This window comes from Mandrillus leucophaeus, unplaced genomic scaffold (genome assembly GCF_000951045.1).
Source record: "Mandrillus leucophaeus isolate KB7577 unplaced genomic scaffold, Mleu.le_1.0 Scaffold265, whole genome shotgun sequence".
Classification (NCBI taxonomy): Eukaryota; Metazoa; Chordata; class Mammalia; order Primates; family Cercopithecidae; genus Mandrillus; species Mandrillus leucophaeus.
Genome location: NW_012102754.1, coordinates 192,011 through 206,153, shown reverse-complemented (window position 1 = coordinate 206,153; position 14,143 = coordinate 192,011). Strand labels below are relative to the sequence as shown.

Below are 14,143 nucleotides of genomic sequence, written 5' to 3'. Positions count from 1 at the left end.
CAGTGAGTCAAAATGGACAGTTCAAGAAATAAAGACATAATGGTTAAGATACAATGGTGAGCAATAAAGACAGGAAAATCTGTACTGGTTTCTTGAAAATGACTGGTATAATACAGAAAAATTAAGAATCTGAAATTAGGCTATGATTATTACAACAAAATGTGTGCTAAAGGTCTTAAGTTAGGGAATAAATTTACATTCATTTTAATACTGGAAATAGATGAAAAAAACACATCCTAGTTTGACAATGTAAAGAAAACCACCAGCAAGCAGTATAAGAACAGCCTCAGAACTTCCAAATCGTAAGAAGAAAAAAAAATTAGGGCTGGGAGTGGTAGCTCACACCCATCATCCCAGCACTTTGGGAGGCTGAGGCAGGTGGATTACCTGAGGTCAGGAGTTTGAGAACAGCTAGGCCAACAGCCTGGCCATCTCTACTAAAAAGACAAAAAATTAGCCGGGCATGGTGGCATGTGCCTGTAATCCCAGCTACTCGGGAGGCTGAGGCAGAAAGAATGCTTAAACCTGGGAGGCGGAGGTTGCAGTGAGCTGAGATCACGCCACTGCAGTCCAGCCTGGGCAACAGAGCGAGACTCCATCTCAAAAAATATATATATACATATAAATAAATACATTTTTAAATAGTCATAAAGCTTTAAAATAATCTAATATAGCAGTAACATAAATGAGGCAAAAATTGTTAGGAACACAAGATCAGCTCTATTAGAAGATAACAAAATGGGAAAATATGTCTCTTTCAGAAAACAACAGAATAAGAAGCCCCAAACTAAAGCTACAGAATTGAATGGCACCATTAAATAACCTTACTTAAATTCTTAAAAATAAATAAAATTTAATATTTTAATTATAACAGAGATTGCACATTCTTTCAAATGTCTATGAAGCTTTGACAAAACCAATCGTTTATTAGGCCATGAAGAAAATTCCAACTTCCAAAAAGGCCTTCTTCCTGGACGACTACCATAAAGCCAAAACTTAGCAATCAAGACATAAAACAGCCACACACACACACCCGCCCTCTAACCACTGAGAAGCTGAGCACCAATAACTAGATTTGGAGGTTAAAGTAAAAACTGAGAGATTAGGAAACTATCAAACATTATTTGAAAAATAAAAACAGTACTGGTTCTTAGAACAAATAAAATTGTAAAACCTCTAGGAAGTCTGATCAAAGAGAAAATAAATATACAACATTAGGAATGAGAAAATGGATATAATCACAAGTGGTAAAGAGATTTTTAAAAATAAGAGATGACTGCTCTTTGCCAATTAAATCTGAAAATCTAGGTGAAATGAATGATTTCTGAGGAAAATATAAATTCCTAAATTTGATTCAAGAAGTTGTAGAAAACCTTTCTATACCAATAACCATAGAAAGAATTAAATGGGCAATCCATGCTTTATCCCCAAAAGATAAAGACCCAAATAGTTTTATTAACAAGGTCTAATAAAAATTATAAGGGCATTCTTAATTCATGTTATTTAAAGTATTCCAGGGCATTAAAAACATACCAATACATTTTTTTCCGGTATATTTCCCAAGAAAACAAATCCCTGATGCCAAAACAAAATTAAGATAACACGAGAGGCTGGGTGCAGTGGCTCACACCTGTAATCCAAGCACTTTGGGAGGCTGAGGCAGGTGGATCACTTGAAAATAGGAGTTCAAGACTAGTCTGGCAAAATGGTGAAACCCCATCTCTACTAAAAACACAAAACAGGGTCTCACTGTGTTGCCCAGGCTGTCTTGAACTCCTAGGCTCAAGCGATCCTCCTGCCTCAGCCCCCTAAAGCACTGGGATTACAGGAATGAGCCAAAGCACTCAGCCTTATTTTTTATTAAAAAATGAAAAAGAGATAAGAAAAAAAGTTCCCTTTAAAGATAAGAATAAGTCAGGGATACATGTGAATACTGCTGTTGTTGCCTGGAGATCCTAAACAATTTTAAATCACATAAAAAAAACTATAGGCATAATTTAGGAAGAAACACTACTGGTTTGCAGATCACCTAACTGTGTGTATAGGAAATCCAAGAAAATCAAATGAAACACAACTAGAGGCCAGGTGCAGTGGCTCATGCCTGTAATCCCAGTCCTTTGGGAGGCTGAGGCAGGTGGACCATTTGAGGTCAGGAATTCCAGACCAACCTGGCCAACATGGCAAAACCCTGTCTCTACTAAAACTACAAAAATTAGCCAGGCATGGTGGCAGGCACCTGTAATACCAGCTACTCGGGAGGCTGAGGCACAAGAATTGCTTGAACCTGGGAGGCAGAGGTTGCAGTAAGCTGAGATTGTGCCACTGCACTCCACCCTGGGTGACAGAGCAAGACTCCGTCTCAAAAGAACAAAAAGAAATACAACTAGAACCAGTAAGAAAAAAGATTACTTTGATGAATACATTAAAAAGCATATCTAGAGAAATTAAATTCCTAGACCTACAGAAAACAATAAAATTATATTTAAGGACACAAAAGGTTTGCATGAAAATCGGTAGATGCACCACATTCTAAGATTCCCATTCTTCCCAAATTTATAAATTCAATCTAATCCAAATGTAAAAATGAGACATTTTTCCCCATTTTGGGCTGGGCAGGCCAATTTCTTTTTCTTTTCTCTTTTTTTTAGACACGGGGTCTTCCTATGTTTCCCAGACTAGAGTTCAGTGGGTATTCGCAGGCATGACCATTATACACTACCGCCCTGAACCCCTGGGCTCAAGTGACCCTCCTGCCTTGGCTTCCTGAGTAGCTGCAATTAACAAGCTAATTTCAAAGTAAACAGGCAAGCTCTATTTGAGAAGGTAGAATAGTGAAACGGTACTGGTTTATGAGGTATCTAAACATACCATTAAGTTTCTGGAGACAGATCAAAGCAACAAAATAGGTACAGTAGTTCAGTAACAAACCTATGTTTCGTGTATGACATAGTTCACATTTCAAATAAGTGGGAAAAGAATGCAAAACAGATACCCAAATTACTGTGTTAGAAAATTAAGGGGCCGGGCGCGGTGGCTCAAGTCTGTAATCCCAGCACCTGTCTCTTATACACATCTAGATGTGTATAAGAGACAGGGAAAAAGTATACAGTTAGATTTTGCCTCATGTTATACCTACAAATAAATTCCAGATAGATTAGTATCTCAATGATAAATCAAGAACATAAGGAAATACAGGAACCTAAGTAGTCCCAGGATCATGAAGGCCTTGCAACATATAAGAAAACCTAATACCTAAAATACATAGTTATAATTTAATTAGAAAAAGACAACCTAGTCGAAACAAAAACAAAAGCAAAAAACAAAAAAGAAAAAAACAAAAAAGCTAATTCACAGAAGAGAAGCCTGAATGACCAACACATATGAAAAGATGCTCAAAGAATGATAATATCTAGTGCTATTGACAGTATGGGAAAACCAACCCATCACAGACTACTGGTGTAAATCATTGTTTTGGTACAATTAAACATACAAGGATATTTAATTTTTACAACATACTCTTCCAACAGTTTGTAAAAGCAACATAATGAAACAACTCCTATGTCGTCAATAGAGCAATGGTTAAATCAATGTAGGATTTATGTACTCCTAAGAAGGGATATGTATAAATGACAACCCATTAAAGAGCAGAAAATTTTATATTTGTATCTTATCCTTTTGAAATGTCTTTCTGCCTATTTCATAATGTGCCTATTTCATAATGTACCAAATGTGTAAGAACAAAAGTACTTATAAATGACTTAAAAATAGGTAAACACACAACACACTGGCAGGACGTACGTGCTCAAATTATTTTTTACTGAGGGAATGTACAACCAAAAAATTTTAGAGATCTCTGTTACAAAACATTGTATATCTACAAAATTAACGATTCAATTATTAAAAATATAAAAGTTCCTATATGCATTGTTATAAAAAGATAATGAAAACAAGGCTAAAGAAAAATATTTCATCTAAAAATAATTATAAATAATAATTGATGGTAGTATATGGAGAAGAAAACACTGACAGACTGTGCAACCTGCTGTTGTCTTTCAGAGTCAGGATCATAGGGCATGGTACCTTTCTGTTTTATGCACTTTTGCAACTAACTTATTAATTATGCTCAGAAGAAAAATTCTTTCGAGAGACTTCAAAGTCCTTTAACTTCTTGGAGAGCCATCTAAAAAGATGCTCAGTAGTTTGTTAATAATGAAAAATTAGAAACCACATAAATTTCTACCAAGAGGATTATAATGTTATATATAATAGTAATTTATATCATATAAATTAAGTCATTAAAAGTGGAGTTCTGGCCAGGCGTGGTGGCTCACGCCTGTAATCCCAGCACTTTGGGGGCTGAGGCCGGCGGATCACGAAGTCAGGAGATCAAGACCATCCTGGCTAACACAGTGAAACCCTGTCTCTGCTGAAAAATAGAAAAAATTAGCCGGGCGTGGTGGCAGGCACCTGTAGTCCCAGTTACTCGGGAGGCTGAGGCAGGAGAATGGTGTGAGCTCGGGAGGCGGAGCTTGCAGTGAGCCAAGATTGTGCCACTGCACTCCAGCCTGGGCGACAGAGGGAGACTCCGTTTCAAAAAAAAAAGTGGAGTTTTTAGGCCAGGCACGGTGGCTCACGCCTGTAATCCCAGCACTTTGGGAGACCGAGGCAGGTGGATCACCTGAGATCAGGAGTTCGAGACCAGCCTGGCCAACAGGATGAAACCCCCGTCTCTACTAAAAATACTAAAAAATTAGCTGGTGTGGTGGCGGGCACCTGTAATTCTAGCTACTTGGGAGGCTGAGGCAGGATAATCACTTGAACTCAAGAGGTGGAGGTTGCAGTGAGCTGACATCGCGCCATTGCACTCCAGCCTGGGCAACAAGAGCAAAACTCCTTCTCGAAAAAAAAAAAGTCGAGTTTCAAATAACATAGGTAAAAACATGAGATAAAAATTATAATATTTATATGCATCTTAGTATGATCCTGAATTTGCAAAGATAAAAAAAGAAAAAACAACTGGAAAAAATATGTACATCAAAATGGTAACAATAGTTATATCTAAATGGTGGCATTAAAGGTAATTTAATGAGGTAGAAGGATCAAGAACCTGAGAGGTCGAGGGGTGGTAGCAGTGAGCTATGATCGAGCCACTGCACTTCAGTCTAGGCGAAAGAGACCCTGTCTCCAAAAAGAAAAAAAGAGTCTGAATACATACAGAAGAATCATTGTGATGAGATTTATATTATGCCAATATCAGCATATTTCAACAACATAAGAAAAAAATGGAAAATACATTCTTTCAGGATATACTCAATGAACAAGTTTATCACAGCTCTACCGTATTCAAGATCACTAAAATGTCAGTCAAACTTACCAATGGGTACGAATGGTGCCTCTTTAGCTTTTCGAATAAGCTTGGATCCCTGATCTTCCTCATATGAAGGAAGGGAAACACCTGTGTCTGTTGACATAGTGACTGCTTGAAGAATCACCCTGAGAGAGAATTTCTGAGGTTCTGTAATTAAAAGCATCTGAACATTATTAAATATCTGAATGTATTTAAAATATTCCTAACTTCCACGAGAATCTTAGCATATGTTATCCATAATCCTAAAGTTAAAAAATATTTTTAGAAATTAACTGTATTTTTAACGTATAGTCACCCTCAGGGAGAGTTTGTATACATTTATTCTCCCTATTGTTTTGCCGTTTCTCCAGTACAACCCATTCATTTTTAGCACAATGTATTAAAAATAGCGAAAAATTTTAAATTGATGTTACTTTTATCAATTAAAATAGTAGCTACTAATTTTCTAGCTATCTTCATCCTTAATCAACTATTTAACTTGACAATTTTAAGTTACTCAAAGCAAACTGAGAAATCCTATTGAACCTTCAATATCACGATGGAAATCCTACTTAGCACTTTTCGGTGTAGTTAAGTGCAGTCTTTATTGCTTTCAACTGCTGGTTTATTTATTCCAATGTGCTTCCTTGCTTTAGTTTTCACTTCAGATTAGTTTCTAATCTATTACAGTAATCTGTTATCCATGATGGTTGCCCCTGGGGGAAAAAGTAGTTATTTTGAACAGCCAAAGTTTCTACCTAGCTCATTATTTACTCATTTTAAGAACAAAGCTTTTATTTCAAATAATATTGGTAGAAATGTCTCCTTCATAGCCTTTTAGATTTTTTTATGACCTATGATTAGTTTTTTTCTTTTTTGAGACCGACTCTCGCTCTGTTGCCCAGGCTGGAGTGCAGTGGCACGATCTCAGCTCACTGCAACCTCCACTTGGCACACACCACACCACCATGCCTGACTAATTTTTTTGTATTTTTTAGTAGAGACAGGGTTTCACTCCTGACCTCAAGTGATCCACCCATCTCAGCTCCCAAACTGCTGGGATTACAGGTGTGAGCCACTGTGCCAGCCTATGATTAGCTTTTTTTTTTTTTTTTGAGATGGAGTTTTGTTCTTGTTGCCCAGGCTGGAGTGCAATGGCGCAGTCTTGGCTCACTGCAACTTCTGCCTCCCAGGTTCAAGTGATTGTCCTGCTTCAGCCTCCCAGATACCTGGGATTAGAAGTGCCTGCCACCATGCCTGGCTAACTTTTTTGTATTTTTAGTAGAGATGGGGTTTCACCATCTTGGCCAGGCTGGTCTCTAACTCCTGACCTCAGGTGATCCACCTGCCTCCCAGTGTTGGGATTACAGGCGTGAGCTACCAAGCCTGGCCCTATGATTAGCATTTTTAACATCACTGCAGCACAAAACTGAATTACCCTCAGGGTCTTCTTAATATCTTCTAAGCTTCAGATCTGCCTCCCTTTACATACCTTACATCCCCCAGGCTTCCCTTTAAAACTCTGCCCTCTTTTTATAATTCCTTTAAATGGTATCCCAAAGGCAAGAACTAGCCTGATAGCATATGAATAAGGGGATAGGGGTTAAAAAAAAAATAAAAATAAAAAAGATTCATTTTCATTATCACAGGGATCAAAGGCTCCTTTCCTCCTTTTCAGTCGTCTCAGTGAATAGCCTTTTACCACAATGAGGCATTAACAAATTCAATTTCATTTTAGCCACAATAACAAAATATACTTTCTTCACTGAACTATTTTGAATTGCAGTAAACTTTACCCACAGATAAAATAAGGGGATGAAGCACAGTTTAGGTATACAAGTCTCTAATTAGTGCCAATTACAATAAACTTAAGTCTATGCCCACCCTATCACCCATATAAAATCTTACTTTCACTTCTGGGTTTTTTATATGCATTATGCTCCCTTTGATAAAAATACCTCTCATTCAACACCTTGCTACTCAAGGGGAATCAGTGGCAGTTAAGGTCCTCAACAAAAATGCAACTCCAGAGGTAGGGGGTGGTGTGCTTAGTTTAGAAAGTGAACTCATCCCTATAAGCCTCACCTTCATTGAGATGACTCAACCCTGTCATCGGACATAGAAGAAAATAAAAGAAAATTTAGATTGGACTTAGACCTTCTTTTTGTACTCCATTACTTGTTAATTGAATAAACTCCTAACTACTGAGCTTTATTATACATAAGGTTCAATAAGCTCAAGGTTCAAGACACTCACTATATATCTGAATAATACAATATAAATGCTAAAGTAATTAATGGTTCAAAAATTAGTTTTTTTTTTTTTTAAAAGAGAAATCATGTAACTGCCCAACAGGTTCACCTTGCTCGCTGGCTAGACAGAGCTGATTTATCAAGACAGGGGAATTACAATAGAGAAAGAGCAATTCACCCAAAGCCAGCTGCGTGGGAGACTAGGGTTTTAATTAGTCAAATCAGCCTCTTGGAGCATTCAGGTATCAGTTTTTGAGGATAATTTGGTGGGTAGGGGAAGGCCAGTGAATAGAGTGCTGATTGGTTGGGTTGGAGATGAAATGGGAAGTTGAAGCTGTCCTCTTGTGCTGAGTCAGTTCCTAGGTAGGGGACGTAAGATCAGATGAGACAGTTTATTGATCTGGGTGGTGCCAGTTGATCAAATGCAGGGTCTGCAAAATATCTCATGCACTGACCTTAGGATCATTTTAGGGAGGGTCAGAATCTTGTAACCTCCAGCTGCATGACTCCTAAAATATAATTTCTAAGCTGTGGCTAATTCATTAGTCCACCAAAGGCCATCTAGTCCCCAGGCAAGAAGGGGGTTTGTTTTGGGAAAGGGCTGTTACCATCTTTGCTTTATTTTTCTATTTTTATTTTATAAGACAGGGTCTAGTTCTGTCACCCAAAGCTGGAGCACAATCTCAATCTTGGCTCACCGCAACCTCTGCCTCCCAGGTTTGAGCGATTTGTGCCTTAGCCTAACAGCTGGGATAACAGGCGTGCACCACCATGCCTGGGTAATTTTTTTGTATTTTTAGTAGAGATGGGGTTTTGCCATGTTGGCCAGGCTGGTCTCAAACTCCTGGCCCCAAGTGATTTGCCCGCCTCAGCCTCCCAAAGTGCTAGGATTATAGACATGAGCCATCATGCCTGGCTCTGTCTCTTTTTTGGCTAGGTCCTATCTCTTTCACTGTCTCAGTTATAATTTTGCAATGGTGGTTTCAATCACAGTGTGATTAATTGTCAATAGCCTAATACAGACAAGGTCTGAATTTAGAGAGAGTGATGTGTTTTAGCTAAAGGAAGTTTGGCATCTTTCACAGAGAAACACTTGAGACTGGCTTTGAAGAAACTGCATAAATGGACTGGATGGAGAGATTAAACACTGTAGACCAGCCTAGCCAACATGGTGAAACCCCACCTCTACTAAAAATACAAAAATTAGCTGGGCATCGTGGTGGGCGTGGTGGAGTGCCGCCTGAAATCCCAGCTACTTGGGGAGGCTGAGGCAGGAGAATCGCTTGAACCCAGGAGGCGGAGGTTACAGTGAACCAACATTGCGCCACTGCACTCCAGCCTGGACAACAGAGTGAGACTCCATCTCAAATTAAAAAAAAAAAAAAAAAAAAATCATGACCTTCTCAAAGGGGAAGTTTATCACAAATCCTTTCATTTCCCTTCCCAACCCCACATTCTAACCATATTAATTTTTTTTTTTTTTTTGAGATGGAGTCTCGCTCAGTCACCTAGGCTGGAGTGCAGTGGCGCAATCTTGGCTCACTGCAAGCTCCGCCTCCCGGGTTCATGCCATTCTCCCACCTCAGCCTCCCGAGTAGCTGGGACTACAGGTGCCTGCCATGGCGCCCGGCTAATTTTTTGTATTTTTAGTAGAGACGGGGTTTCACCATTCATAGGATGGTCTCTATCTCCTGACCTTGTGATCCGCCCGCCTAGGCCTCCCAAAGCGCTCAGCCCACATTAAATATTTTTAAGATGCTCTCTATACCTCCAAGCCTTTGCACAAGCTGATTCCTCTACTTGTGAGAGTTTCCCTCCCTTTCCATCCCCTTCAGATACTCTTTCCTAGCTAACTCCTCCCATTTTCTTTTTCAGGTTTGGTTTTTCTTTTTTTACACTGAGTCAGAAAATTATTTTAATAGTTAAAAACCTTTTTTTTTTTTTTAACAGAATCAGTATAAAATAGCAGTTGATTTCTCCATAATTATCAGAATTATTTATACTTGAGGTCTTGGCTAAGTGGGGCTGAAATCAACAAAAGGTCTTGGACTACTGGCTCAGAAACAATCCGAGGAAGCCCGCCCTGTTGACATCTGTCATGCTTAGCTCTTACGAGATGATCTGGTCCTTAAAAAAAAAAAAAAAAAAAAAGTATCTCTATTCATTCTTTGGAGGCTTGAAGTGAATTCAGCAGTATTCATTAAACTCCTTCCAGCTCCTGTCATTTACCATTCTGACTGCATCCATTTCAACTTAGTCTATTCTCTTCTGAGTTGCTTTAGCAATATTAAATGGTCCAAATTCTTTTCTCTCTCCTCTTGGAGGTTTTTTACTACTGCTGAGGTCTGGGCTATACAGTTTTTCAATGACTCTGTCCCTGCTGGCATGAGCTGCCATCAAAGACTCAAAGTTGTTTACAGGTTTGGCTGGCATCAAGTTTCCCTGCAAAGGAAGCTGTTGGAACCGTAGCGTTTAATTCACGTACTAGCCTGTCATCAATTGTCCACATCACCTTGAGTAATTCCTGGAACTAGGCAAAGCCCTCACAGTTCACACCACCGCTGGGTGCCACCATATTGGACTCAGGTTCACATCTTAATTGACCTCCTCTCAGAAATTTGTCTCTTTAAGTTTGTAAGTGCTTTGGTTATGCAGTCCCATAGGATCTTGTACTCTCCTTATAACCCTTAAAACCATCAGTTTGTCTGTTTCTTTTGCTAGAATCCTTAAGTCAGGGGCCAATACCTGCTCTACTTGTATCCAACTCCACTGCCTGGTGCAATACCCTATATATAATAGGTACACTACAAATGTTTCTTGCATACATTTAAAAGTTACATTTCTCAACCACTGAAAGCATTCTTAGGTTACTCAGGAATATTGAGTGGAAAAAAAAAAACAATCATCCAGACTTGTAGAGTTTAATCAGTAAGAAAAATGCCAAACTGTATGTTCTTAAGTGCTTATTTCTTTTATGTTTCTTATATTGTACCTATGAAAAGAGAAATAACCTGAGGTCTTAGTTCCTTGCAACACAGGGGACAAAACTATTATATACCACAATTCACTTTTAAAAACTAAAAACTTCTGCAGATATAAAAGCATGTTTTCCCCTTTTTTGCCTGAATCATTTCTAAACTAAAAAATCATTTGGGAACTGTCTTTAAAAGCAAGCAAGTTGGTAGCCGGGAATCATGGTGCACACCTGTAGTCCCACCTCCTCAGGAGGCTGAGGCAGGAGGGCTGCTTGAGCCTGGAAGATGGAAGCTGTGGTGAGTCATGATCCAGCCACTGCACTCCAGCCCGGGAAACAAGCAAGACCCTTGCTGAGGGACCCAACAAACAAACAAAAACAGGACATAAATGGTTTTTAAAAAACAGCAAGAAAGTTGGTAGTTTTTCTTATAATTATCTCACATCTGGTTGACTCTAATTCTCCAACGGGTCAATGGAGCAAAAGGTTTTTTTTTTTTTTTCTCCTTTCAGGAGGGAGGGGGTTAGTTGTCTCTTTCCTGTATATAAATCAAGACAGGAGAAAATCTATTTCTCCGTTCTTCATCTATGATACAGACTCTTAAAGTTTGTATGGATAGGGCATTTGACCTGGCTTTCAGAAAATAGCCCCTGCGGTAAGAATCAGGGTGTGAGGAACAAAACGGCCATTACTTGCTTGAAACGAGACGATAATCTGTCTGTGATTCCAGATTACCTTATGTGTACATTTCAGAATAAAATTAATAAGGATGAATATTTAAAAATCCAACACATAGCACTTGTTATTCTGTAGTCCAAATATTATAATTCCCATATAGTACATATCTAAAATATTGTATGAATACAAAAATTTTGGTAACTGTCTTTCTAATTACCACGTGTAAGTTTCCAAAGTATTCATAGTTTATAGCCACCTGAATTGAAAACTGGTTAAGTATCAGGAACAATAATTTCGAATCATATAATTTGAGAGTAACAAATCAGATGAATAATCCAGGCCAACAGCGTTATTTTACAGGTGGGGAAAAGGTTGTGAGAGGGTTATACCAATTGCTCAGTACAAGGAATACATGTGTCTGGTGGGGCAGGATTAGAATCCAGCTCTCCTGATATAGAGTCCTGGGTTCTTTTGATTGACAATATATTGCCAAAACATCAATCTAATGCTGCTGATGTAAATTAAATTTGCAGATAAGAATTCTGATTAGAAAATGCAAGAATCCATTACTCAACAGAAGCCCACGTTGTTCTCTTTCAATGATATATATAAAAAAGTCATGCCTAAATGGAATCTTCTTCAGTGACTTAACTCATCTAACAATTTCAATTGTGATTTGAAAAGACTTTTTTCACTACACCACTGCCAGACTTTCCTTCATTATCCACCAACAGTAATTGTCTCAGATCTCTGTCAGAAAGTTGAATAGACGCTAAAAAAGGCACCAGTAACCAGATATTCAAAGTCAGTTTGGAGAGCACAAATTATTCTGTACGCTTAGTAAGACACGACTGAAGACCTTTCCACAGGGAACCTAAAAGTGGCATTAAGGGAAGATGAGCCGTCCAGCATCAGGAGACGTAACAGGCTGAACGAAGGATCTTTCTTCACAGTTATTTTGTCACGGGAACTACTATCTAAGGCAATGCTGGCTTCAACCTTTGATTTTGCATCAGTCGCCCATCAGCCTGTTTAAAATGGCTGCCAAGGCCCCAGCATGGAGATCCGGATTCAGGTGGTCTGCGGCAGAGCTCGAGGAATTTTTACTTTAAGAAGCCCCTTCAAGTGACTCTGGCGCACAAAGAGAACCCCTAGTATACAGGATTCCAAATATGTGTGTCATGCTGGAGCTTCATGACCAGGCTGTCACCGCTTCAACCTGTTAGAACTTTCCATCCAAACCTGTCTTACTCGAAAGTGCCTTTGTACTTCCGGAAGCAGAGATCCCTGTCGTGGGGAATACTGCGAAGAGGGAAACAGGCGGCTTCCTACTCCGGGAATTTAAGACAAAGGCGAATATCACTGCTGCATCACGTCGGCAGCTCCCAATTCTGCCCTCACGCTGTGCTTTGTAATCTCTAACCCGCCGACTCGGCAGGAGAAAAATTTAATTCGGTCACAGAAGCAATACACAGGGCCCTAGGCCTGGTCACTTTCCCAGGGTGGAGGAAACACCAGGTCGGGGAGAAAAGCAGGATCAGGACTGTAAAGTCCTCTGCTAGTACGCCCTCCCCTCAACCTCCCGACCTTCCTCGCCGCCTCTCTTCCTGTGACCTTGTCGGGACTCCGTGACAAGAGAGCTCGCTCTCCTATCCTGCCTCGCCCGCCGCTCAGCCTGCTCTTCAGAATGTTCCAAGCTCTGGGGACGCTCCCGCTCCTCGCTCCCCGCCGTCCGGCCCAGCCAACACTCTCCTACTCCCGCCTCTCATTTACCACCCCAGCAGTGAGTCCTCCCCGCTCAGCAACAACTCACTCCACAAGCTTCTGCTTCATCTCCTCGCTGGCTCCGTCTCCCCTCACCCTAAGGACCCCAGGCCTCGGCTCCCGACCCCTCTCCTCCTCCCATGCTCTAGGCGGGGCCTGAGCCCCGGCAACTCCACCTCTCCTTCCTCATTCCAGACACTGCCCCCAGCCCCCACCCCCAAAGTCCTTTCGGCCTGGCCAAGCGCTGCCCCACTTCTTCCCGCCCCGCGGCCCGTGACCCTGGCTCACAGTCCCCCGGCTTATTTCGCTTACCTAGAGTGAGAAAACCTCTCACACGCCAACCGGCTTCAGATCCCTGCAGTCGTAACTTGTCCGGCCGGCTTCTCCCCACCCACAACCGTCCCAGCCAATCAGAGGCCAGCGGCCGCAAAACGACGCGTGCGTGTGCGCGGCGGGTGGGGCAGTCCAGAGCGGGTTCCGGATTGCCGGGGGCGGTGAGTGCCGGCCCGCTACCCCGGCTCTAGCGTACTGGCGGAAACAGACGTGAGAGCTTGGCGCCCAGGGTTCGCGCCCGGGCACTTGAGGGGCTTTGGCTCCTGGCCCGCGGGCTCCTCAGATTTCTCCTGCTCTTTTCTCCTCGGGCAGCGGGAGCGAGCACCGCAAACGCCGTGTCCCGAGTGCCGGCCTCCTGCGGACGCCTCACGGGCCGGAAAGGGATGGGGGTGAGGGGTTTCCGCTGTGGGTGAGGTGGGGTTCCCGGACCCACACGGGTCCGACTGCTTGTTCTCGCCGTTCAGTAACGAGATGCAGACTGACTGGGAAAGAACGGAGTTTATTTCTGCAAAAGGTTATAGGGAGAAGGTCGGAGTAACTCACCAGACCAACTCAAAATTATTAATACAAGTTTTTCTAGTGCTTAAATACATTCAGTGCACTTGCAAGTCGAAAGCCAAAGTGTTTCACTCAATCTGATCTTTAACCGTAATAGGGTCAGGTGCTAGACAATTGCTTTCAGAGCCTTGGAAATAATCTAAAGTGGGCCCCGGTACAAGGTGTGCAGGAACAACTCCATTATTTTAACTAAACTCTAGGGGTTGAGAAAGCCCAGGCGGGATCTTAATGGACTTG

At 41.1% G+C, this 14,143-nt stretch overlaps 1 protein-coding gene and 1 pseudogene across 1 annotated transcript in view; both read right to left on the bottom strand.

Moving 5' to 3' along the window:
- CCDC13 (coiled-coil domain containing 13) overlaps positions 1-13,379 on the bottom strand; it is a 90,807-nt gene extending 77,428 nt beyond the window's left edge. Inside the window, 2 exon segments of the mRNA XM_011984312.1 lie at positions 5,375-5,493; positions 13,328-13,379. Of these exon segments, the coding sequence (XP_011839702.1) occupies positions 5,375-5,437 (63 nt within the window). The 5' untranslated portion in view covers positions 5,438-5,493; positions 13,328-13,379.
- LOC105542639 lies at positions 9,757-10,174 on the bottom strand (annotated as a pseudogene).
- Positions 13,380-14,143: the final 764 nt, after the last annotated feature.